The following is a 26,481-nucleotide window of genomic DNA, read 5'->3' as shown; positions in this document are numbered from 1 at the left end:
CAACTTTCCAAATACAGCAGACATCAGGACCAGTATTGTCTGAAAATGTCTTTTGTTTTTATTTAAGGACAAAATTGAGACATAACATATACATTTGTACACGGAGAAAAAAAATACCAGAAAGGAGTTTACAAAACCTTGGTCACTGCCATCATCATTCAGTGGCTCTGGGGCTGTGTCAGCTGGCAGCTTCGGGGCTGCCTCTGGTTAGGCCCCAGATGCCCTGGGTTGGACAGCTTTTTGAGAAGTCCCCTCAGTCTACCCACCCACTCCTACCATCTCTGGAGCACAGGATACAGGTTTTAACCTTGAACTCCTAAGCACCCATTAGAGTGACACAACTCCTGGGGAATCCCCAGGACTAGTGGAAGGTGATCTAGACTCTACTTGGGGAATACGGGAGAACCCTGGGGGATTAGTCTGGAACCCTTAAAAAGGTGGCCTGAAGAATGAAGTTCTGAATTCATTCCCCTTGCCCTCCCTAAGAGTCATACAAGCTAGATACTACTGATGGTGGGGGGCAGGGATAGGCAAGAATATGAGGCCAAGCTAAAGGGCAGCTGTCCCTCAGAAAGAGGAAATCAAAACGAATAGGGCCAAACCACACCAGGACAATCAGACCCACCCTAATACAAGACTGCCAAAAGCTGGGCAAGACAACTTCGGGTCAGTGTCCTCTATCCCTCTCCATCCCCAAATCCTAACCAACCCCATTGCACATTCAGTAAGTCTAAAGAGGGAAGGGCTTAAGAAGGGCCCCAGAGGGCACCACGTACTGCCCACATCGGGAGGATGCAGGGGCCCTAGAGGGCTACGAAACAAACATGGCCTGTTTGTTAGAAACATAAGGCAGGACAGAGGCTGGAAGCCCAGAGTTCACCCTAGAGTGATCTGAGGAAGAGCCCAGACTGCAGTTCATCTAAAGGGGAGCCCTTAGGAGGCTCCCAGAGTCTGAGCAGGAGGGAAGGGCAGGACTGTGGAAGTGACAGGCTGGGTCCATGAAGCCAGATTCCCGTCAGGCCTGCTGGGGAGGAGTGGAATCTCAGGACTCAAGGTGGTTGGGCCCAGTACAGCCAGTGATCCCAAGTGTGTGTGTTTGTGTTTGTATGTGTGTGAGTACATGTGTGTATCTGTGAAGAAGAGAACTTCAGTCCCATTGCTTCCAAAGATACAAAAAAATCCTATCAAACCACCACCAGAGAAGAAAAGACAGCTTTTTTTTTTTTCTCTTGTGTAGAAAAAAGTCCCTGTCCCTCCCTCCCCTTTCCTCAGGTGGAAGGGAGAGATGGTTGCTGAGGGAGGAAGAAGAGCCATGGGCAAGACCCTCCCCAGGTCTGTGCTGGGCATACCCAATGCTTAAGGCACCCGTGGAAAGTGCAGCTCAGAAGGCAGGTGAGAGAGAGAAGGCCAGGGCAGAGGGAGGAGTCAGGAGGACTAATTCCCCTGGAACGCTCCTTGGGCAGCAGATGAGGCGGCACTGCGGAAGGTCCTGCTACTGAAGATGCCCTGGGAAAACTCCTCCTGGGCCTGCTGGAAGCTGGCCCCTGTCCTGCGGTACAGGGAGTGCACCTGCAGAAAGAGGCTGTGGTGAGAAAAGTCCACCCGCCTGGGGGCCACCAGCTCATGGGCCCAAGGCAGCCACCACGGACCCCAGCCTGTCTGACCTCCCACCCAGAGCCTTGGAGGAAGCTGCTGGAGCTCTGAGGACCCAGGAGACACAACTGCTGTAGTGATGAACATCCCCCATGGAGAAAGCAGGAGAGAGGTGCCTACCCCAGGGGCTGGGGCTTCCTTGGGTTTGCAGTTGGCCCAGCACCCACCACTCACTCACCCGCTTCAGGAGGAAGAGTGAGAGCACGGCACAGAGGGTGAAGAAGCCAGCCACCACCATCATGATGACCGACACAGCCAAGTTGTGCTTCATCGTAGACAGGGCTGCAATCCAACCACTGCAAAGGCAGAGGAGGCCGGGGAGAGCACAGTGGGATTGGGCCCCAGAGCTCCCTGTGAGGGGCTCTTCTCCAAGTGGCCACTGTGTGCTGAACACCACCCGGGCATCTCTGGGCAGCACAGAGCCCTATGGGCCAAAAGCCTGGCCTGTGAGGCCAGGCCTCTGTAAAGGCCACCAGGCCCCATAATGCCCATAGGGAATCTATGGGCCATGTGAGGCCTGGAAGGGAGGATGTGGCTGCTGCTTTCACTGTTAAGAGTGACGGTGGGTAGAGCCCTTTAGGGGACATGGAAAGCCTAGGGCTGCTCACTGCAGAGGGCCGTCCCTCTGGGAAGGAGGATCATTAGCCAACCCACTTCATTCATCCTCTCACCTCAGCTCCCCACCCTGCAGCCCAGGAACAGCCCTGCTGCCTCCAGCCAGTCACCTCTCCTTCCTGAGCCAGTGTTCTCATCTACCAAGGGGACAGCCTCACATTTTGATTTTAAAAATTAATACAAAGCTATAGCTATCGAAACAGTATGGTACTGGCATCAGGATAGACATATATTATAGATCAATGGAATAGAACTGAGAGTCCAGAAACAAATCTATATATTTATCATCAACTGATTTTAGACAAGTGTGCCAAAACCACTGAATGTTGAAGAATGGCCTCTTCAACAAATGGTGCAGGACGGCTAGATATCCACATACAAAATAATGAAGGTGACCAACACAATAGTGTAAAGCAATTATCCTCCAATTAAAATTACATTAAAAAAATTAAAAGGAAAAAAAAAAACACAATGAAGGTGCACCCTATTTCCACCATATAGAAAAGCTAACTCAAACCTAACAATAAGAACGAAAACTATTAGATCTCATTACAATTAAGAACCTTTGTTCATCAAATGATATTATCAGAAGTGAGAAACAACACACAGAAAGGAGAAACTTTATACATTATATACCTGACAAGTAGCTATGCAGCATCCTGAATATATGAAGAATTCAACAGACAATCCAAATACTAAATTAGAAAACAATTTGAATAGACATTTCTCCAAAGAAAATATGCAAGCACATAAAAGATGGCCAACATCATAATCGTTCAGGAAAGAGCAATCAAAATCACGAGTTACCACACTTCTAGATTGGCTATAAAAGAAAAAAGGAAAAAAACAAGAAAGGAAAATAGTAAGTGTTAGGGAGGATGTGGAGGAACTGGAATCCTCATACACTGCTATTGAGAATGTAAAATAGTTTGGCCTGCACTTCCCTGGTGGTCCAGTGGTTAAGAATCCACCTGCCAACCCAGAGGACACAGGTTCAATCCCTGGTCCAGGAAGATTTCACATGCTGTGGGGTAACAAAGCCTATGCGCCACAACTACTGAAGCCCGAGCGCCCTAGAGCCCAGGCTGCACAACAAACAGCCACTGCAACGAGACGTCCACACACCATAACTAGAGAGCAGCCCCAACAGGCCCAACTAGAGAATGCCTGCAGCAACAAAGACCCAGCACAGCCAAAAAGAAAGAAATACAATGGTTCAGCCACTGCAGGACAGTGTGGCAGTTCCTTAATAAATTATACATAGAATCACCATACAACCCAGCAATTCCACCCTCGGATACATACCCTAAAGAACTGAAAGCAGGTACTCAAAAACCTATACACAAATGTTCACAGCAGCACTATCCACAACAGCAAAAAGGTGGAAACCCAAATGTCTATCAGCTGATGAGTGGATAAACAACATGCAGTATCTCCAAGAACTATGGAATATTATTTAGTCATAAAATGTAATGAAGTACTAACATGAACCTTGAAAATATGCTATGTGAAAGAATGTGAAGTCAAGTGGGCCTTAGAAAGCATCACTATGAACAAAGCTAGTGGAGGTGATGGAATTCCAGTTGAACTATTTCAAATCCTGAAAGATGATGCTGTGAAAGTGCTGCACTCAATATGCCAGCAAATTTGGAAAACTCAGCAGTGGCCACACAACTGGAAAAGGTCAGTTTTCATTCCAATCCCAAAGAAAGGCAATGCCAAAGAATGCTCAAACTACCGTACAATTGCACTCATCTCACACGCTAGTAAAGTAATGCTCAAAATTCTCCAAGCCAGGCTTCAGCAATACGTGAACCGTGAACTTCTTGATGTTCAAGCTGGTTTTAGAAAAGGCAGAGGAACCAGAGATCAAATTGCCAACATCTGCTGGATCATCGAAAAAGCAAGAGAGTTCCAGAAAAACATCTATTTCTGCTTTATTGACTATGCCAAAGCCTTTGACTGTGTGCATCACAATAAACTGTGGAAAATTCTGAAAGAGATGGGAATACCAGACCACCTGATCTGCCTCTTGAGAAATGTGTATGCAGGTCAGGAAGCAACACTTAGAACTGGACATGGAACAACAGACTGGTTCCAAATAGGAAAAGGAGTTCGTCAAGGCTGTATATTGTCACCCTGTTTGTTTAACTTCTATGCAGAGTACATCATGAGAAACGCTGGATTGGAAGAAACACAAGCTGGAATCAAGATTGCCGGGAGAAATATCAATAACCTCAGATATGCAGATGACACCACCCTTATGGCAGAAAGTAAAGAGGAACTCAAAAGCCTCTTGATGAAAGTTAAAGTGGAGAGTGAAAAAGTTGGCTTAAAGCTCAACATTCAGAAAACAAAGATCATAGCATCCGCTCCCACCACTTTATGGGAAACAGATGGGGAAACAGTGGAGACAGCATCAGACTTTATTTTTCTGGGCTCCAAAATCACTACAGATGGGGACTGCAGCCATGAAATTAAAAGACGCTTACTCCTTGGAAGGAAAGTTATGACCAACCTAGATAGCATATTCAAAAGCAGAGACATTACTTTGCCAACAAAGGTCCGTCTAGTCAAGGCTATGGTTTTTCCTGTGGTCATGTATGGATGTGAGAGTTGGACTGTGAAGAAGGCTGAGTGCCAAAGAATTGATGCTTTTGAACTGTGGTGTTGGAGAAGACTCTTGAGAGTCCCTTGGACTGCAAGGAGATCCAACCAGTCCATTCTGAAGGAGATCAGCCCTGGGATTTCTTTGGAAGGACTGATGCTAAAGCTGAAACTCCAGTACTTTGGCCACCTCATGTGAAGAGTTGACTCATTGGAAAAGACTCTGATGCTGGGAGGGATTGGGGGCAGGAGGAGAAGGGGACGACAGAGGATGAGATGGCTGGATGGCATCGCTGACTCTATGGACGTGAGTCTGAGTGAACTCCGGGAGTTGGTGATGGACAGGGAGGCCTGGCGTGCTGTGATTCATGGGGTGGCAAAGAGTCGGACACGACTGAGAGACTGATCTGATCTGAAAGAAGCCAGGCACCAAAAGCCAAATGTTAGGCTCAGTGGTAAAGAATCTGCCTGCCAATGCAGGGGACGCAGGTTCAATCCCTGGTCCAAGAAGATTCCATACGCTAAGGAGCAACTAAGCCCGTGTGCGCCACAACTACTGAGCCTGTGTTCTAGAGTCCAGGTGCCACATCTACTGAAGCCTGTGTGTCTAGCCCATGCTCTGCAACAAGAGAAGCCACTGCAACGAGAAGCCCACACACGCTGCAACTAGAGAAAAGCCCATGCAGCAATGAAGACCCAGCACAGTCAAAAATAAATAAATAAATAAATTTTTTTGTTTAAAGCCACATATGATTTCATTAAAATGAAATGTCCAGAATAGGCAAATCCAGAGATGCATAAACAGTTTAATGGTTGCTATGGGCTCAGTGAATGAGGGAATGAAGAGTGACTGCTTAATGGGCATGGAGTTTCCTTACAATGTGATACAAATGTCACAGTGTGATACAGAATTAGACAGTGCTGATGTCTGCAAGACACTGTGAATGAACTAAATGCCACTCAATTATACAAAGTGGTTTAAGTGGTAAACAAAATGACAGATTTTATGTTATGTGTATTTTATAATCAGTAACAAAAAAGGGAGGCGGGAGGACTTCCACCCAATCGTGGGTGTTCTGAGGTGAGATGAGAAAGTCACCGGGAGGCTGGAGGCCTCGGAGCTCAACCAGGCAGACCCAGGCAGGGCAGTGAGGGGCGGAGCAGGACCAGAACTCAAGCCTTCTGGCTCCCAGTCCAGGGTGTAAACAGCAATTGTTAATCACAGTCTTCTACCAGGATCTCACTGAGGGTAATGAGTAATGAAACTGGGTCACCAGTCAAACAGAAAAGGGGCCAGGTTAGAAATAGCAAGGCAAGAAGGCAGAGGAGAGGAGGAAGGCAGCATGCACTGAGTGTGAGGTGAGTCACCCCTCCTCGCCACTCTGGACTTGCCAGCTCCACTGGAGGGCGGGGACCAAAATAGTGCAGCCCTTCCAGGCTCAGGCTTTCAGCCAAGTGCCAGCCTGACCTTTCTGTAATGTTCCCTGTGCACTGGAGCAGAAAGGAAAACATCAGCCATCAGCTTTGCTCTTTGAGACTAATTCTGAGCTGAGAATTGCAGCAGCCGGGACTCTCAAGCCAACTGGATGCTCAAGGAGAGCAGCCTGAAGGAGCAGATCCTCCAGGGGTGAGGGCTCCACCTCCTGAGGTTACAGGGCCTCCAGAAAAAGTCACAGCTCACAGTTTGTAAAGGCCAAGACATCCATCGGCAGCCGCCCAAGCCTTGGGGCTCGTCCGGGGCCTGTGGGAGCAGCCGCAGGCTCTAGGAGGGCCCGGCAGGAGAAAAGGACAAGGGCGCCCTGCAGTGCAGGACACAGCCCTGAGAGCCTAAGGATTCAGGCCAACTCCACCCACAGCACTCTGGAAAGGGGTGAGCAAGGCGAAACAGTGAGTGGCTACCGGGGAAGAAGCGGAAGAAGGCAGACCCCTGCTGACCCATCACCCCTCTCCCAGCCATGGTGGAAGACGGGTCATCGGTGGGGTCTTTCTGGGAGCAGGGGAACAGGGCCTAGTCCCCTCTGTGCTGCCCCACGTCTCACCTGTCCCCAAGGCTAGGGATGCCGATCAACTGGATGATGTAGATCCCTATTTGACAGAAAAATACAAAGAAGAACACGAAGAAGCTGAAAGAGTTGTCAGACCTGTGGAGAGAGGGGGAAATGAGAAGTCACACAAGGGCTTTGGGCTCAGACCTCAGCCTTCTCACTTGCCAGGATACCTTCCTCGCTAAGAGACAGGAGGAAGGTGCCAGAGCAGACAGAGCTCCAGGGGTCAGCCACACTGTCCATGAGGACAGGGACACACAGACACCCCCGTAATCAAAAAGGTCTTGCCTTCCGCTGCCTTCCAATTTAAGGGGTCAATGCTTGAGTGCTTACAGAACTTGTAAATAAAGTTGCTCACCCCACGGACAATGTAACAAACCTAACAGTCCATTTCCTGAAGTTATCTCCATTTCATAACAGGTAAGAAAATCTAAGACTGTTATAAAGATAATAAAACTTTAAGAATCAATCTGTAGGCCTGGGCGGAAGAAAAGACACCTAGGGAGTAGGGAACACCAGATAAAACTGGTGTTTGAGAACTTCCATCACGCCCTGGAGGGCTAGAATACAGTGAGGGTACAGGTTTTGCCTGCTGAGTACATGGGAGGGTTTGGCCACTGCTCTGCCCCTTCTTTCCCAGGACCTGCTGGGCTCCCTGTCTCTCCTCCCTTCTCTCTTCACTCCCTGCTGGGCTCAACTAGGAGTTGAGCATCAACTCCTAGTCTCAATTCCAAAAGTCCTAGGGGTCTGTGAGGTGGATTCATTCATGTCCACAGTACTGACTCTAGGGCCACCGGTCAAATACTGGCACTCATCGAGGCTCAAGGGTTACTGGGGAGGTAGGGGGAGGGGCAGACATGAGCATGGAGGGGTAAAGCTATTGAGAGCTTATCTCACTCTTATCAGACTCTGTCTGGCTATCACAGACACACAGCCTCTCCCCGGAACTAAAATCCCAATGAACCAGACAGACTGGGAGCAGGGGGAAGGCAAGGAAGGCTCTTGATTTCCTCTCTGGGTCTCCCGAGCCTGGTCCAAGGACAGGGCCCAGAGCAGACCTCTGGTACAACAGAGGAGAAAACAGCTGCTGATCCCTGCCTGTTCTCACTAAGGGTGGGGATCGGAAAGTGAATTTCCCCACCATTCCATTCCGCTCTAAGACTGGGAGGGGGCCCCAGGGCTGATGGGCTTTGGCCTGCTACCTGATGCCAGCCATATACTACTCACCCCTGCCCAGCCCCACTCACCTGAAAGCCTTATAGATGGGTCGATACCAACAAAGGAAGGCACAGGGGGTGAAGATCACAAACCACAGGATGGAGAGGCCGAAGTCTACTCCCCTGGAGGTGTCGACTAAGAACCAGGCCAGGCAGGCAAGCAGGTTCAGAAACAGAGTCACTGAATGCACTGGGGAAGGAGAGGTGGGGAGAGAGAGGCTTGTGCCAAGGGGACCGAAGGCCTCCCCACTGAGGCAAACCATCCCCTGAAGAGGAAATGAGGTCCACGCTGTGAGAGCAGCTGCAGAAATACTAGAGGACCTTGGTGTATACACAGGCAGGGTGTTCTGAGACCTTAAAACCAGGGAATCTTAAAACTCAGGTATCTGAGGAGTGGCAGTGGAGGGGCGGATACAGATACAAGGGCTGAGCTTTGGGGAATGAAGTCTTTCAGCAGGCTTTCCCCTGGTTGTGGACAGCCCCCAGTGGAGCTACAAGAAGTCTTCTCTCCTTGCTCCTCATTCCTAGGAACCGAGAGGACCATGGGGAGGAGAGGCCTTCCCCTAAGGAGGGCTGTTCAGTGCAGAGAGCTCTGTAGGAACTCTGAAGCCTCCGGCTAGTCCCACCCTACCTGATACGGGGTCTGGACAGGCCCTTGTGGGGAGGTTCCCAGGACAGGCAGCAGACTGTGGGGAGCCAGTTATGTGGGCAGAGACACCCCTCAGCCCAGCCCAGAGAGAGGCTGCAGCCTGCCAAGAGGAGCAACCAGAGCATAGCCAGCACGCTCGAGTCACAGCCCACTTCACCCTGAGCTTGAAGGGGCAGAGCAAGACTCACACATCCAGAGATAGTAGAGCATCTTGCATATCCGCTGGTAGTCGGCAGGGATCTCTGTGGAGAAGTCCTGATAGAAGCAGGGCTTGACAGGGCACCACACGGGCAGGGGCGGCCAGTTGTTCTCTCTCACTGCATGGGAAGAGGTGAGGAGGTGAGCCCGGCCTTAGCAGCAGCGTGGCGGGGTGCACATGCGGGCCCAGTCCCTGGGCCAAAGCAGGGCTCCCGGGGGGTGCCAGCAGACGGGGCTCAGGGTGTATGGATATGGAGTGGGATGGGGAAAGAGGACCGGACACAAACACCCCTGAGCTCACTCCAATACAATGGACCCCAGATGCACTGGGAAACACAGAGCTCGACGGCCTAAGTGATTACTTTTATTAACCACCAGACCGTAAGCACAAGGGGGCATCATCATGGGTAAGGAATCCTGGGACCAAGGCTCCCACTCGAAGTAAATTCCAGAGTGGGGAAGGAGTGAAGAAATAACCTACATCCATTAGGACCAAATGGCAAGTCTCCTGACCTTCACCTTACTTGGCGTTCCCCAGGACAATGCCGTGACAGAGCTCAGCAAAGCTCTGAGGCTGCCCTGGAACAAGCGGGCTCAGGGAAGTCCTAAGCCAGGCAGCACGGCCTCCCCTACCATGTAAGTTGGCCACCGTGTTCTGAAGCTCCCGCTCCTTCCGTTCCAGCTCGGCCGCTTTCCTGTCCAGTTCTTCCTGCTGCCGGAGCAGGCTTGCCTGGGCTGCAGAGGCCACAGCCTGGAGGGTGCAGAGGAGGTGGAGGGCAGCCAGACACAGAAGACAGTGAGACAGTGTCGGTCTGAGCTGAAGCCAGAGAGGCCGTGCCCCACGCAGGGAGGGCTCAGGGGCAGTCCCAGGCCCAGGTGTCATGGGTACCCAAGACCACCATGGAGAGGCCGAGGTGACCTGCCCCCCACCACCTCCACACCACCTCTGGCCCCTTAGCCATCACCAGGGTTCTCCTCTCCCTTGTATCCCTCAGCTTGAAAGAGATGGGAACTATCCCCATATTGGAGTCAGGCAAAGTTCAAAGTGACTTTTGAGGTAACAGCAAAGGGAAAAAGACTTCAGAAGAGACCAACCTATAGCTGGAAAGCCAGAGACTCAAGCCTCATTTGAAGAACATGGAATGTGCGTGCATAGGTGTGTGTGTCTGTGTGTGTGAAGGGGAAACAGTGCAGACCCGCCAGCAGTGAGAGAGGAAGGGAGATACTTGAGGGCAGCCTTGTGCGCCCAGAGCCTCGGGATCTATATTTAAGGACTGTCCTCCCACCCAGGAGCTGCCCAGAGGCACAACTGAACTGTGTGCCCCAGTACAACCCAGCAGCCCTTTAGGCTTGGCTGTGCTTGGCCTTGCTTGCACAATGTGCAGAGTTCAAGCTTTATCCCTCTCCAGGCAGAGCAGGGAAGGCGCTAGGAGACTACACATAAGGCTGAACAGAGCTGGGCTTGGGCACGGTGTTCCAGCCTAGGGCGCTGCTCCCCTTGTTGGGACCTGGTTCCTCCTGAAGTCTACAGTCCTCCTTAGGGAACAGGTATCAAACTGGTCATCTCATGGAATAATAAGGCAGGCATTCCTGCGCATGCGTGTGTGAGCACATGCAACACACACACACACCTCTCCCTCTTTAAAAGGAATTCTCCAAAGGGCCACGGCTGCCTTCAAGAGGTAAATTTTTTGTTTGTTTGTTTTGGCGGCGGGGGGGGGGGCGGGGGGCGGTGCGGGGGGAGTCTTGGCTCCCTGGCCAGGGACTGAACCCATGCCTCCTACAGTGGAAGTGTGGAGTCCTAACCACTGGACCGCCAGGCAAGTCCCAGGAGGTAAATTTCAGGCAGTGGGGGCAGAAGCAGGACCAGAAGTGGCCACACTAGACCACACTGGGGTCTCAGCCTCCTCTCCCCAAGTCTGCAACTTCAGCTGAGTAGGCCCAGGTCCCTATAGCCCACCACCCAGCTGGACAGAAGTCACTCTTGCCTCTGAGTCTCGCCTCACCTCCACAGAGCTCTAGGGCCAGGGGTGGGGCCCAGGGGCCTGGGCAGGGGCCGCACGTTCAGAGAAGTCCAGTCAGACGACAGGAGCAGCCTGGGGCCCACTGGCGCCCACAGCCCAGCTTGGCTGGGCTCTGGGCACCTTGCCCTCCCTCGTGCTCATCTACTCTTCGCCTACCTTTGGCAGGTTTCGCAGGTAGCTGTCTCTGAGAATACTATCTCCTCCTAGCAGCATCTGCCTCTCTGAGAGCTCACTCACTGCCAGGAATCTGGTGGGCAGGAACCTGCTGGCCTGTCTAAGCAGGAGCTGCAACACACAGCTCCACTGTGGGCCACGCTCACCAGGGGCCACGAGGAGCGGGCGGTGGGGCTGGGAGGCACGGAGGGGAGAGTCGGGCCCAGAGCACACAAGGCTCAGAGTACTGGTGGAGGGACAGAGGAGCGCAGGAAGGCAGGCGGGAATAAATGAGGTTTAAAAAAAAAAGGGAGAGCGAGGGGAAGAGAGATTCTGGGCCCTGGGGAAGAGAGAACGAACCAAAGGCCGGAGGAGGTTCTGGAAGGACACAATAGGGGTAAATGCTCTTCCTGCCACCAAGGAGCCTGGCCTGGTGAGTACAGCTTATTTTGGGTGGTGGTCATGGGGTTGGGGGAGAGGATATAGTTGGTAGAGCAGACCCTCCACCTGCAAGTGACCAGCTCCCAGGAGATGACCCAGAGGGCCCTGGAAGGGGAGCCCGGGAGGAAAGCCCTCTGCCCCTCCTCAATCTCGGGGCTCAGCCACCAGTCTGGGTGTGTCCCTTTCTGGAAAGGAGAGGCCAAAGGGATCTTGTCAACGGTACCTGGGGGGTTGGCTGGGTGGGCTCCACTGAGGGTTGGAGAACTGCCGGCTGCGAGGCCCCGGGCATCTGTGAGACAGGAACCGTCGTCGCTGCATTTGTCTGCGTGGGGCAGAGTGGAAGAAGGAGGTGAGTGGGCCTCCCCCAGTTGGCCACGTGGGGACAGACTCACAGCCGGGAGAGTGATGTGCCCTTGCCTGTGAGGGGCGCTCCCTCTGGGCCTGCCCTGCGCCTGCCTTTGTAGCTTCGTGGCCAACAAGCCTCAGGTTCTGGGCAATGTGAGGCCTAACCCAGGACCCTGGATCCAGACCTTCCCAACACTGCCCGGCCCTCCTCTTCGGGGAGCGCCCCAGCTCATGGATCCTGAAGGGACAATGGATGGGTTCCTCTTCCGTACCCCACCCCCCTGAGTTCACATTAGGACTGTCTCTTTGAGGAACAGAACTTCTCTGTCTCTGCCAAGTCACCTTACCCAGAGATGCCAGCACCACCCAGAGAACCCAGAGACTCAAAAAGAGGGCATGCCCACCAACCTCTGAGAAAGGGTTGAATTCAGCCAGGCCTCCCTGTGGGGCATTGGTCAGCTGGGTCACAGAGGGATCCTGAGAAGGTGAGAAAAGAGTCATCAGATGCTGGGGAAAAAGGAGAGTCTTGGTGATGGGGAGGGAGACCACCGTCTCTAGGCCCCTCCCAGGGCTACCTGGCTGAAGTAAGGCTGTTGATGGCCCTTCCTAGAGTCCTGGAGAGCCTCTCCTGAAGGCTCCTGTACCCAGCCCCTGCCATACCACACCTGCAGTCATTTCTCCCTTGCTGGAAAAGGAGGGCTGCAGCCCAGATGACTTGCCAGAAGAGACCCAGAGCAAGGTTTACATTCTGAGGCCCAGGAAAAGACAACACAGGTGTTCCCTTTGGAGCCCTTGAGAAATTCAAAATGTTTAGGGAATTCCCTGGTGGGCCAAAGGCTGGGACTAGGTTCAATCCCTGGTTGAGGAACTAAGATTCCCTAAGCCATGCAGTATGGCCCCCCCTCAAAAAAGAAAGGAGATTTAAGATGGTTTAGCCTGAAAACTAGTCCAAGCAGTATTCAGGCTGAAGTAAAGCAAAGTGAAACGATGTGTTAGCACGTGGGGAAGTCTACTAGCTTACAGTCCGCTTCTGAATGGACCTGACTGCTCTGCGGGACCCAAGGGAGCCAGCAGGGTCTTTTTGGTTTTTTGGGGGAAAAAAAAAAAGAAAACTGTACCCACACAGCATGTAGAATCTTAGATCCCTGACCAGGGATTGAACTCTGGCCCCTTGGCAGTGAGAGCACTGCGTCCTAACTACTGAACCATCAGGGAATTCTGGCACCTGTAGGTTTGACTCCAGAGGGGGGTTGAATATAAATGTCCCCACCACTTTATGGCTGCTCTTTACTGGTACTGGCCACTTGCCAGATTCGGCTCCCTCAGATCACTGTTTCCTGGAAAGGGGAGTCATCTGGGACCCACCAGCCTGCAGGGAATGGATCTGGTGTGCCTTGCGCACGCAGGCACACACACACACACACACACACTGACTGCTTAGAATGAGTTCCTCTAGGATTGTCTTGATTGTCTTTTTTCCTCTAAATTATTTTTCTTTAAATTTAATTTTCAGTTTTGAGTCACTTGGTTGACTGATGAATCAAATGATACTATGGTTTTACAGGTGGTCTTCCAGAGATGCCAGATGGGATCAGCACAGCTTAGGTACCAGTTGCTAACACCTATAAAATAACCCCCACCTCCTAGAGGAGACTCACTTAAGAGTTCTTTGGATTTCACCCTCAAAATAGCCAAAGAATTCAAATGATAGGTTATCCCAGAAAACCTTGTGCAGTTAGTGAAACTGAGGGTGTAACTAAGAACACTCAGAATACCGCACGCAGTTTACGTGGGGTGGACCAGCGTGATTATAAAATGACAGTGATTAACGTGTACACGCTCTGTTAGGGAAGACTAAGGGGAAACAGGTATTCAGCCTAGAAACACATTTCTCAGTGGATTTCCTATGAAGTCAATGTGTCTTGAGTTTAACTTTGAAACAAAGTTAAAAATGTTTTTAAAAAATAAAGTAAAATAAACTGGTTTAAAGTATTTACCTTCCGGGAGGGTTTGTTTTTTTGGTGGGGGAAGTGGGTGGGGGAGGGTGGGTAAATAAGGTGGTATGAATGGATACTTTTCACTTTATAACCTTTCTATACTGTTTAGTTATTTTTATTATTTTACAGAAAGCATTTATTCCTCTCATTTTCTAAAGGACAATTTAAAGTTCTGGAACAAAAACATGCTGCTGGCTGCCAGTGCTGATTTTATTAAACCATGCACACTTGCAAGGAATACAGATATGAAGGACTCAGCTGAAACGCCAAGAAAATGATGTTTTGGGATTTCCCCCCCCCCATTCTTTTAAAAAAATCCAAAAATGTCCTCAGAACACAGCCTTTCTCCAAGTTTTCATCCTTACGTTTCCCAGAGGCCAACCCTTCAGGCTGAGGGCCTCACACAGGGCTCCCTGCCATTCTCTCTGCCAGTGCTGGCCTGGGGCCGGGCTGGGCACCTAACGCAGCTCCTGCACACTCGCACTCCCTTCCCTTCCCCACACAGAACAGGTATGGGGCTCAGGTCCAGCCCAACAGCGATGCCTCTGGGAGAAACAGCTGCCCCCAGACTCTGCCAAGGCCCCGTTACAAGGCCTCAGCGAGGCTCCCCTGTCGGCACACCTCACCCGTAGTCTCTCACGGCTCATCCAGATGCTCCTGGCCTTCTTGCCCAGCTTCCCTTCCAGCAGCAAGCCTCCACAGATTGGATTCTTAAACATATATTCATGGTAGACAGACTCTCAGAGAGCCAGTCCTCAATTTTCAAACATAGAAATGGATATTCGCCACCCTGCAGGTCTGGCTCCCTTATCTGAACATTTATACAGCCAAGGGTCAGCGCTAAACATGCCTCTCTCTCTTTTTTTAATATCTATTTATTTGGCTGTGCCGGATCTCAGTTGTGGCACACAGGATCTTTGGTGTGGCAAGTGGGATCTAGTTCCCTGACCAGGGATGGAATCCAGGCTCTCTGCACTGGGAGTTCAGTCTCAGCCACTGGACCACCTGGGAAGTCCCAGAACGTGCCTCTTTCACACATTCTGCCATCTTCGCACTGAGGCCATCAGGCCCTAGAGGGCAAGCCTGTGTCTGCAGGGCCCCAGGGCCTGGCCCAGAGCTGGACACACAGCCTCAACCCACTTCCTGTCTCCCTCGCGTCCTTTCTGCTGGACACCATCCTTGCCAGGTGGCTCCTGCAATTTGGACAAAGTGACAAGGTGAGGCTCGAGAGGCCAGTTGGAGGAACTGGCCTTGAGGTTTTTTTGTTGGCTGAACGACTAGCAGATTTCTCCCAGAATTACTGGGCTGGCTTCCTGCAAGAAGGATCTAGGGCTCAGTATCTGTTCCCTTTTCAAACTCCGCAGACATCAAGTCACAGCCCAGTAAGTGAGCTGAAGTCACTGAAATCAGATCCACCATCCAAGGGATGAGTTACTCGAGTCTGTCACTACAGGACAAGGGCAGAGGGGCGGCCGTGGTAGCAGTGTCAGGAGCCAGCATACCCGCTTGGCTGAGGTGTACGCCTTAAATAGGCAGCCTCCATACCTGTGAAGAGATGTCATTTTCTTACCAAGGTTAGCCAGAAGAGGATTCCGGAGGGTGGGTGGACTGATCACCCTGTCCAAACTGACCCCTCTTCTTTCTCAACAATCTGAAGGACTTGGCCCTGGACCCCTGATCAGGCTCACCACAAACAAATCCTGTCTCCTCTAGCAGGCTGTAAACTGCAGTCAGGTGCCTCTGTGTCTAGTTCATACTTCTGGCTCCTAGTGCTTGGTGGAGGGCCTGACGCAAGAAGAAGCTCAGGTAATGTCTGGAATAAGGACTGCAGGCGGACAGCCCTTCTCTGCTTTCTCTACGAGGTGCTACCCAAGTGCCAAGGCACAGAGAAGGGGAGGGCCGCCTGCATCAGAGCGGCAGCCCCAGGGCCTAGGAGGACTCTGCTTGGGGAAAGGAGCCTGGAACACTGGGAGACATGGGTGCTTTCCATCTGAGGAGACTAGGCACTTTCTGACAGATGTGTGTGGTTTCAAGAGAAGCTGAGGCCCACTGAGAGAGCAAGGGAGGAGGAGGGACGGACACGGGAGCCGACACGCAGACTGTCTACCACGCACAGGTTCATCACGCAATGATACTGCTGCTAGTCATCCCAGAACCAGCCACTGTGTCACACCACCAGAAAAGAAGGCTCTACCAGCCTTTCTCAACTTGGTTCCTCGAGAGAGTCAAGCCCCACTGCCCCAGGCCATCCACTGTCTGCAACGACCTGCCTTCTTTCCTGTGTATCAGAACAGTCCTGGTGATGTTCCATCCTTGGGAAAATGGAGAAAACAGTAGTTCCAATCAGCTTCTGTGTTCTGCGGCTCAGCTGAGAGGCCCTGGCTGAGAAAAGCTACAGCCTACCTCCTCATTCAACCTTACAACCATCCTGTGAAGGAGGAGTATGAGGATGAAGAAAGGCCCAGCTCAGAGAGAGGAAGTAATTCCTCCAAGACCTCAGGGACTGTAGTGGTTGAGCCCAATTTTGAATCCAAATCTGTCTTTCTCCAAAAACACAAGTGGTAAACCTGCGTGGGCAGAGTCTCCCCAAAGCCTAGCTCAGGGGCTGACCGATGGAAGATGCTCGGTCAACATGGGGTTGAGGGGTCAACCAGGACAACTGGGTCTGCTCGGCTATTTGTTCCTGAACTTCAAAGCAGTCCTTCTGGGTGAACACCCTTGGAAGGACACTGGCAGAGAATCTTGTGAGTAAGGACCACACTGACTGGCCTGAATGAGGACCCTCAGCTTTCCCCTCGAGTCACAAATAAGCCAACAGCAGGAATCTTCCTTCCCACTCACCAAGCCTCAGCCAGCTCGTAAGTGGGTCAAGCATTTAAAAGCATGTGAAAGCTAAGTCTCACCTACCAAGAAGTAAGCTGACACCCCCTCAGTGCCCAAAGGACTCAACCGGCTCATGCCCTTGCCTGAATTTATAACAAGAAGAACGCGCCTGGTCTCAGTTCCTTTCATGCAGTGAGCAGCCACACACAGGGTGAGGGACACACCAAGAGGAACAGAGTGCAGCTCCTACCCTTCAGGAGACCACAGTCTGGGAGCTGAGACAAGCACACAGCACGAGTGACCATGGGAGGGGAGAGGAGGCTGGGCGGGCTCGGAGGAAGGCGAGCACAGGCCTGGTCAGGCAAGCTCAGGCCATACAGCTCCAGGAAAGGGGGCACTGGGTGGAGCTGGGCTGTGAGGGGCTGAGAAAATGAGGCGGTACAGCTGGGCTGGAGTTCTGCTGCGGCGGCGGGGGGAGGGCCTTGAAAAACATACTTGTTTTCACTGGTTTGGCAACCCCTCTCCATGCATCTCCCAGGTCTCGGCTGTGCTTGAGTTTACTGCGACTTTTCCTTGCTTTCCCACCCTCCACTCCGCCCAGGCTCTCAATGTGAGGTTTATTTCAGGCTTCAAACAAACACATTAAATAAATACCTCATAGACTAAAAAACAAAAACAAAACTTGGCCACTCCCTCTGAGAGGCCAAGAGTCACCACTACTTTGGATCGTCTGTGAAGTCCTGTTTGCTTTAGTGACAAGGCTGCGTGTCACAGCACAAGAAGGAGCGGTCACCCCCACGTTGGCCGGCTCGGTCCCAGGCAAACGAGGCGCCACGGTTAACCTTGGTTTCTCTGAGACAGCCTGAGAAGCCATCCAAAGGAAACATGACAAAAACATGTGAAAATCTGCATCTGCGAAAGTATCCACTGCGCTGGTATTTACAACAGGGGGGAGAAAAGCAGGGGACAACTTAAATACCCAGCGACAGTGAGCTCCAGTGCATTTTGGTACACATCCCCTCAATGGCCGAAACAGTCACTAAAAATCACAGTTATGAACACAGGGCAGCAATACGGAAACAGCTCGGTTATACGAGTATCAAATGACGATTCTGTCAGAAGTACTCGTAACACAACACACATCAAAACAATGGCTGCAAAACACTAGTAGAAACAGGGATGGTTTATTTTGTCTTTCAAATTTTCTATAATGTGATTATGTTATGTTTATAATAAACAATGTCACGAACCTCATTCCATAGTTCATCAGGCACTCTATCTATCAGATCTAGGCCCTTAAATCTATTTCTCACTTCCACTGTATAGGGCAGAAAGTGAAGAGGAACTCAAAAGCCTCTTGATGAAAGTGAAAGTGGAGAGTGAAAAAGTTGGCTTAAAGCTCAACATTCAGAAAACAAAGATCATGGCATCCGGTCCCACCACTTCATGGGAAATAGATGGGGAAACAGTGGAGACAGTGTCAGACTTTATTTTTCTGGGCTCCAAAATCACTACAGATGGGGACTGCAGCCATGAAATTAAAAGACGCTTACTCCTTGGAAGGAAAGTTATGACCAACCTAGATAGCATATTCAAAAGCAGAGACATTACTTTGCCAACAAAGGTTCGTCTAGTCAAGGCTATGGTTTTTCCTGTGGTCATGTATGGATGTGAGAGTTGAACTGTGAAGAAGGCTGAGTGCCGAAGAATTGATGCTTTTGAGCTGTCGTGTTGGAGAAGACTCTTGAGAGTCCCTTGGACTGCAAGGAGATCCAACCAGTCCATTCTGAAGGAGATCAGCCCTGGGATTTCTTTGGAAGGAATGATGCTGAAGCCGAAACTCCAGTACTTTGGCCACCTCATGCGAAGAGTTGATTCATTAGAAAAGACTCTGATGCTAGGAGGGATTGGGGGCAGGAGGAGAAGGGGACAACAGAGGATGAGATGGCTGGATGGCATCACTGACTCGATGGACGTGAGTCTGAGTGAACTCCGGGAGTTGGTGATGGACAGGGAGGCCTGGCGTGCTGCGATTCATGGGGTCGAAAAGAGTCGGACACGACTGAGCGACTGAGCGACTGATCTGATCTGATGTTAAACAAATACATACACACTTCTTTTTTAAGAAGAGAGCCTGAGAAGCCATCAAATGAGCAAGGTGCACCCTGGGGCCTCCCTCCCTGCCACAGCAGTGATGTACAGAGGCTCCCAGGAAAGAGAGGCCAAGTCCCTGGCCTGGCGTTGAGGCGCTCCATGGCCTGGCACCAGCTTTCCTCCAGGTGCAGCCTGTTCCCCATCAAATGGAGCCCTCTGCCCTCTCCTTCCACCGCGGTCTATCTACTCCCTACACAAACCATTCCAACCAGTGCAGGGTGAGGGCACCAAGAAAAGGCCTTGGTTCCTGCCCTCAAGAAGCAAATAGGACAGAGAACACAACAGAAGCCAGGGCAAGAAGTGACAGCATGTGACCAGTGCTGAACAAGGGCATGGGCAAAGGGCTCACAGAGGAGGGAGCGAAGAGGCTGTCGGAGACTCAGGGAAGGCTTCTCTGAGGTGGCATCTGGGCTGGATCTCGAGAGAGGAAAGAAATTAAGCAAGCACTCAAGAGGGAGAGGAGAACAGCATTTGCAAAGACATGGGGTCTTTAAAAAGACCTTGCATACATTCAGTGAGAAGGATCAGGAGACTACAGAGCAAAGTGTTATATACAAAGAGAGAAGCACCAGGGACCCAGCCTGAAGATGGCTGGGCCAGACTGCAGGCTGTGGCAATGGGGGCAACAAGAGATTGTGCAAAGCCTGTGTGCTTAGTCATATCCAACTCTTTGTGACCCCGTGGACTGTAGCCCACCAGGCTTCTCTGTCCCTGTGGGTTGCTATTTCCTTCTCTGGGGGATCTACCCGACCCTGGGATTGAACCTGTATCTCTTGCGTTTCCTAAACTGGCAGGTGGATTTTTACCACCACTCCACCTGGGAAGCCCTCAGAGATTGTGAGCAGTGATCATCTCCGCCAGCAGTGAGGAGACTGCAGTGCTCATGGAAGGAGGATGGCAGGAAGACTGCCTGGGACACAGAGTCCACATGGGTGATAGTGAGGCTTGAGCTAAGGGATGACACAGAGGATGGAGAAGAGGGAACGGGCTCCGGAGACCCTCCTCAGGTAGACGCTACGGGCTTGACCACTCCACAGGATGGTCGGGGTATAGAGTTACTGCAAGACAAGGACACAGGGGAGGGGAAGGGAAGGGAAGGGGTGGAGTGACTGAGGCTGCCAGCTCGGGGGACCAGCAAACAGTGCCACCACTGAGCAAGACAGGCAGTCATGGGAGAAGAGAAACAGGATTTTCAGGAGCAGGGGTGTGGGAGCAGGGAGAGGATCTGGGAAGGTATTGATTCGCATCAGAGAGATTGATAAAATGCATCTGGGTGGAATGGGTGGAAATGTCCAGGTAAGAGCTGGAAATACTGGTTTGGAGCTCAGAAGATGAGGGCTAGAGCTCTGGATCTGAGCCCACTGGAATGTGGATGCTACTCTGAGGCCACGGAAGTGGGAGGACTTACTCGGAGAGGTACACTGAGAACAAAGCCAAGGACAGAACTCTAGGACACCCTGAAATGCAGGAGACAAGAAGAGAAAACAGGCAGAAGGAGGTGAGAGTTATTAGTATAAAGAGGCCAAGGACAGAGAGAACTTCCAGGAGACTGGTCAGAAAAGCTGGTGCACCACAAGCAGCGGACCCACAGATCCCAGAGAGTCCACAGTGAGGTGGCGCCTGGGGGCGTGGAGCTGAGAGTGTGCGGAAGTGACTTAAGTTGGTGCTCCTTCACCTGGAATACCTTCTCGTGCCATAGGCTTTCTGCTCCCAGGACCTCCTACCATAGGACTCTGCCCCGTTCTCCCTCAGATCCCTCACAGGTCCTTTTGGCAAATTTTGACTGCCCTTATCATGCCAGGGCATGCTGTCATGATCAGTGAGCGTTTCTTAGCTCTCCTGTCAGATTAGAAGCTCTAGCAGGCCATGTGCCCATTTATCCTGGTCTCCTGCACAGGCCCTCAGAGCAGCAGTGGCTCAGTGATGTGCATGAACGTGTCAGCATCTCATAAGAGCACTGCTGGACGGGTCACACCTTTCGAATTAATGTGCACAGCACTCTTCTCTGGACCAGCAGCAAGTACCCCTTGTTTGTCCTGGTTAAATATTACCGTTTCTCTGAACCCAGGATTGTCCTACTCCAAGTGGCTCCAAAGAAAACTTAATAGACAAGTAGGGTCAAAGTTCAGCTGTATCACTGGCCAAGGGCTTTCTAACACCCAGACTACCTCCAGGTGCCAACCATTAAGGCAAAAATCCCTCCCCACCCCAACCTGGGCAGCTGCCTGGACTCAGTTAAACTGTATGAACCTTGCCATTTTCAAGTTTCTTGAAACAATGCTCCTGTTCCCCAGGAAAGTTCTACCAGGTCCAACTGGGGGTTCTGAGAATTCCCAAAGCTGCAGTCAAACTGAAGTCCACCCTATCAGGGGAAGTGACACAGCCCTCAGTGTCTCTGCAGGGAACTTCATGTGACTGTTCATGCCCAAATCACATTTCTGCCATCACTTTCTCCTCCCACAGGAGAGAAATGTCTTAAATCCTTGGGAAGCAGCCATACCACCAAGATTATCTTTTAAGTGCAAGGAGACAATGTGTGAAAGTGATATGGTGTGATTTGGCGACTCACGAATGCTGAAAGGTTTTCTCTGTTTGGAACCACCAGCTAGTCCACTCCCAGATCAATGTCGACTGCCTGGGGTAACCTAACAGAAACACCAAGCGGCAAAGCAGCCCAGGCACTTGCTGGGGTCCGCTGATTTTCAGTGGACTGCTGAAAGAGAAAATGGGGAGGACAACACCCATCTGGAGCCCTCAACCTCTTCATCATCCAACAAGACTTTCTGAGAAACTTTTGGGAACAGACATACTGGAATTAGTAGAAAGCAGAATACCCAGATGGTACACAGCAGATGCACCATAATGCACAGAGGGATTAGGGAGTGCCAGGGGAGGTTGGGAAACCAGCCACTCTCGGCTTGCACTTTCCTGCTTCCTCCTAGGAGTTTGGTAAAAAACCTCTGCTGCACTCTTGTGACAACTTTCCACTTACAGTCCGACTCTGCAGGAAGTTTTCTAATAATCCCACTATAACTGTACACAAGGAGGAAGTCATAAAAGCCCACAGCCACAGTTCAGGTGGGGATGGAACAGAGTGAAGATAAAAAATATGTATAAGGAAGTTAACCTAAAAGCACACCAGGAGCTTCAGGGGATATTGCAAGAATTAGAAGAAGGATTCCATGGTTGCAAAACTCTGAGAAAGGCTGGATCAAACAAAGTGGAGCAAATATCTTTACTGCAGGATTTCTCGGAGCCTTTAACAAATGAACAAGCCTGGTCAACCTTCAGGAAAATGATTCCTGACTTTATTTGACCACAGAACCCTGAGCACCTTTCAGGACTGGCATTACTCAGAAAACATGCTATGTTAAAATATCATCTAATGCAATACAGGAGATTTCCTGGTGGCTCAATGGAGGAGAGCCCACCTGCCCGTGCAGAGGACAAGGATTCAATCCCTGGATCTGGAAGATACCACATGCCATGAGGCAACCAGGCCCACGTGTCAAGCAACTATTGAGTCTGCGCTCTAGAATCCATGCTCCTCAACAAGAGAAGCCACCACAATGAAAAGCCCAAGCACCACCACAAAGAGTAGCCAACACACAGCAATAAAGACCAGAGCAACCAAAAATAAATACATCTTAACGAAAAAAAAGCAAAATACAATCCATATTATTCCACCCCCACACACTGAAAAATAACAAAAAAGCTCACCTAATTTGTTACTTTCACCCTTACCAGTACTCTCATTTTAAGAATGGTAACAGTGGTGATGATGTTACATTCTTTCCTTAGCTGGCCTAAGTAACTGCCAAGGCAGTTAAAAATCTTAAGAACAGCACTATCCAGAGAAGAAGGCCCAGATCTGAGTCCCTTCCTGCTTCAATTAGCTAGTGACTCTGGCCATGTCCCATCCTCACTGCATTCTTGGTTTCTCATCTCTAAACCGAAAGGGTTAGAAGAGATTTCTGAGGATGTTCCCAGCTCTAAAAATCCACCATGGAACTCCGAACACTAAGTATATTTTCATAAACCACCATGGAGAGAAGGGGGAAAAAAAAGACTTCTGAAGGCCAGTTAGGTGTGACAGTTTCTGAGTCTATAGCCTCTCCACATTCTCTCTTCTGAGCTCTGTGCCAACACCCTAAGTAAATGAAGCTGGGCTCACACCCAGCCCCGCAAGGTCTGTGCCTTCCCAGTGTCCCAACCCTGGCAGTCAGAAAAGCAGAAACCACCATCACAAGGAGAGGGAGGGCAGCTCTCCAGGAAAAGAAGTTTGGGGGCCTCACACCCAAGGCTCCTTCTCCCTCCACAGCTGTGTGCCAAGAGGAAAAACCCAGCCCAGAATCAGGAGGAGCAGAATTGCAGCCAACCGGCTCTCGCCTTCCCCCACAGGCTTCCCCACCAGATGTTACTCTTTACAGGACCACAGCTGCTTCCTGTCCTGCCATACCCTGGGGCTGCCTGATGTACAGACTGTCTTGCTTCAATGTAGAAGTTACTTCTTCCACAGTTTGCACAATCATTTCTGGGGTTGGAGATGTGGTTTAAGACTTTCAAGCTGCTACTAATATAGGGCAAAATTCAGGCCAATTATCTAGCCCACTGCTAGCACTGAGGACAAGCTCTCGGCATCTCTGGATATCTGACTGCCTCTTTCAGATAGCAGCAGATATTTGATTTCTGATTCTGAGAGTACAAAAAACAGAAAGAAAAAGGCACATGATTACACAGCACACATACCAAAATGCTTCTGAAAGTGAAGTCGCTCAGTCGTGTCCTTGACTCTTTGCGACCCCAGGGACTGTAGCCTACCAGGCTTCTCCGTCCATGGGATTTTCCATGCAAGAATACTGGAGTGGGTTACCATTTCCTTCTCCAGGAGATCTTCCTGACTCAGGGACTGAACCCAGGTCTCCCACATTGTAGGCAGACGCTTTACCGTCCGAGCCACCCGAACTCCAGTATCATGCAGCATTTTTATAACTAAAGCAAAACAGTTATCTGAAGACAATGGCACAGGAAAAGAAAAAAAAAATGCAAATGTTCTTTCTTTACTCAAATAGAGATTACTGCCTTACATAAAAGATAAGGTCCTCCAAACAGTTCTGTCAAGAAGCATGAAGCTACTAGAGGAATGTTAGGAATTCCCTGATGTTACCAAGCTATCAAAATTTGCCTCAAGGGCTCCCACTGGCTAAGTCACCTTAAACCAAGAAAGAGAAGTAAACCGACATTCATTCTAGTCTCCTTTGTGTTTATTCTGACCCTTGAAAGAAAGGATTCAAGGTGGAAAAGCTCATGCTGTGTCTTGCAGGAAGGACCCCCTCCAAGGACTTCCCCTACACCTGCAGGAAACTTTAAAGTTGCCAATGACCAAAATAAAGAACAAGCAGGAAGAGTTCACATGCCTGGTGACATCCTGACAAAGCAGAAAGCTCGAGACTCATAAATCACTAGTCAGCACAAGCAAGCTTCCCTAGAACTGGTTTTGAGCATACACAAAACAAGAGGCACCGGAGCTTTGGAGTTAAAGGAGTCCCAACCCTCCATCGTGGAAAAGAATACCCCTATGCTCTTTGCTCAAAGGCGGGAAGGTTTCGGCTTTTAAAAGGAAGTCTCTTTTTCCTTGGGCAATTGTTAAAAGGTCTGGCCAGCTCATAGATCAGTGCATCTCATCTACCCTGTCACCACACACAGGTCCATCAGACCAACATTCCTTGCACTTCAAGCCCCTCAGAGGCTCCTCATTTCTCCCCCGTCTCTACCCTGGGCTCTCTCATCTAGCCAGAGCCCAGTCCAAACTAGATCCATGGCCAAGGTGTGAAATTGTTATCAAGGCCATAATTCAACTTGGGTTACCAGCCTTCCCTTTCTGACAAATCTCAGGGGCTCTCCTATATCTTATAGACTAGTTGGCTGTGTGTGTGTTGCGGGGGATGGTCTTTGGATTTTCTGACATTTCTCCATCCCTCTAGAGGCTTCCACCTCATTACGTTGCTGTCACCCTCTCTCCTAAAGTGACTCAAGGCTAGCGTCTCCTCAAGACTGCGGGATGTGGTAGTCACACTTTCCCCTCAGGTGAAGCCGCTTATCTCCCTGAAGCTGGGGGCTTCCCTGATCCTGTCTGCGCCAGTCCCCTTCCCCAGCGGTATCCAGTTAGAAGGGCTACGTTCCCGGGAGCTAGACAGTCCCACCCTTTTCCCAGAGTACAGCGCCCCGCCCCCTCCGCTGTTCCACCTGCTGCTAGTCCCGCCCCCCAGGCGCTACGATAGGACACCCCTAGAAGCCCGCTCTCCCATTGGGCAGAGAGCCCGTCCCTCCTACGCCACGTCTCCCGGCTCTGGCGAAAGAGGCCCGGGCGGCGGCCTTTGGGCACTGGACAGAGCTGTAAGATGAGGGCTCTACCTGGAAGGGGTTTACGTCCACTGGGTCCGCGAAGGGGTTGGTGTCAAAGGACGACATGGCGGTCAGGGGCCGACGAGCGAGCTCCGAGAGCGCTTCTGCCTCCGGGCACCCAGACCCAGCGGCGCTCTCCGTGCAGGCCCTCCACTTCCGGGAGCTAGGCAGCCGTTCTGGCGCAGGCGCAACGTCCTCCCAGAGGGGCGTGGTCGTATGACATCACAGAAGTCCGCTCCGCCCTCCTGCCCAACCCACTGTGGAGCCTGGTGGGCATTCGCTTCCGTCCGCTTATTCCTTGTGTCTGTGCTCCAGTGGTCGGCGAGTCACCGAGGAACTTGGGAGACGGAAGAGTGGCTGGAGCCGTTCCCAGCTGCGTCTCGTTCAGATAGGTTACAACATTGTGTTAGAAACTCCTCAAAGTAAACTCCCAAAAGTGGGGATGGAAACTTAACCCCTTCAGCTTTCTTGGAGGTCAAATTTGGGAAATACGCTCTGGTTCAGGTAGGGGACAGGAGTTCCAGCCAACGGGGGGAGTGGGGAGTGGAATTCCCGACCCAGAGGACTTCACCAAGCTAGGAAAGGGTTCTGTTGGTAGGGGCCGAGCAGAGAGGATCTTTTCGAAAGAATGGACTGTGCAGCTGTCCCCCATACTAGCTGAGCCCTGCCTCTCTTAGGCCTTGACCCCCGATGTCAAATTTTATCGCCTTAGGCTTGAGGATCCCTGAGCTCAGACAGGTTTAGGGCCTGAGCTGGGATTAACCTGGGCATCCAGCATTTATTAAATGAATGAGGGAGTTCAGCAATAGAGCCATCAGTATATGGGAAATGGCTGACTCATTCCCCACAAACTCAAGTTATTTATTCATGTCTTTGTACATTTCTGCTGTAACTGAGTCCAGCCACTCCTCCATACCTTCCCCTGGACGAGTACAGGGCTGCTAATTGGTCTTTTGTTGTTCATATTGTAATCAGAGATCCATTCAAATGGGGCAAAATCACTACGGAACTTTGTTTAAAATCTTTCAGTTATTTTCCATAAAGATCCACATTCTTAGTTTGACCTCTAAGACTTGTAATATCTGCCCTTCACCTATCAATCCTTCCCATTCCTTCTTGTGCCTTCCCCTCCACTACACCCCACCCCTGAGCATC

At 50.9% G+C, this 26,481-nt stretch overlaps 1 protein-coding gene across 2 annotated transcripts; it reads right to left on the bottom strand.

Moving 5' to 3' along the window:
• Window positions 1-33: 33 nt before the first annotated feature.
• Window positions 34-25,501, bottom strand: SCAMP2 (secretory carrier membrane protein 2). Of its 2 annotated transcripts, XM_027522061.1 has the most exons (10): window positions 25,336-25,493; window positions 12,356-12,424; window positions 11,826-11,924; window positions 11,165-11,293; window positions 9,618-9,735; window positions 8,975-9,103; window positions 8,168-8,327; window positions 6,915-7,016; window positions 1,832-1,949; window positions 34-1,569 (listed from the first exon to the last, which is right to left on the bottom strand). In XM_027522061.1, the coding sequence occupies exons 1-10, from the start codon at window positions 25,390-25,392 to the stop codon at window positions 1,435-1,437; spliced, it is 1,116 nt and encodes a 371-aa protein (XP_027377862.1). In that variant the 5' UTR covers window positions 25,393-25,493; the 3' UTR covers window positions 34-1,434. The 2 variants fall into 2 exon arrangements, with proteins under 2 accessions (XP_027377862.1, XP_027377861.1); XM_027522060.1 differs by lacking the exon at window positions 11,165-11,293 and having other exon boundaries at window positions 25,336-25,501.
• Between the last annotated feature and the right edge of the window lie 980 nt (window positions 25,502-26,481).

This window comes from Bos indicus x Bos taurus, chromosome 21, assembly GCF_003369695.1.
Source record: "Bos indicus x Bos taurus breed Angus x Brahman F1 hybrid chromosome 21, Bos_hybrid_MaternalHap_v2.0, whole genome shotgun sequence".
NCBI classification, from domain to species: Eukaryota; Metazoa; Chordata; class Mammalia; order Artiodactyla; family Bovidae; genus Bos; species Bos indicus x Bos taurus.
This window is presented reverse-complemented; position numbering and strand designations above follow the sequence as displayed.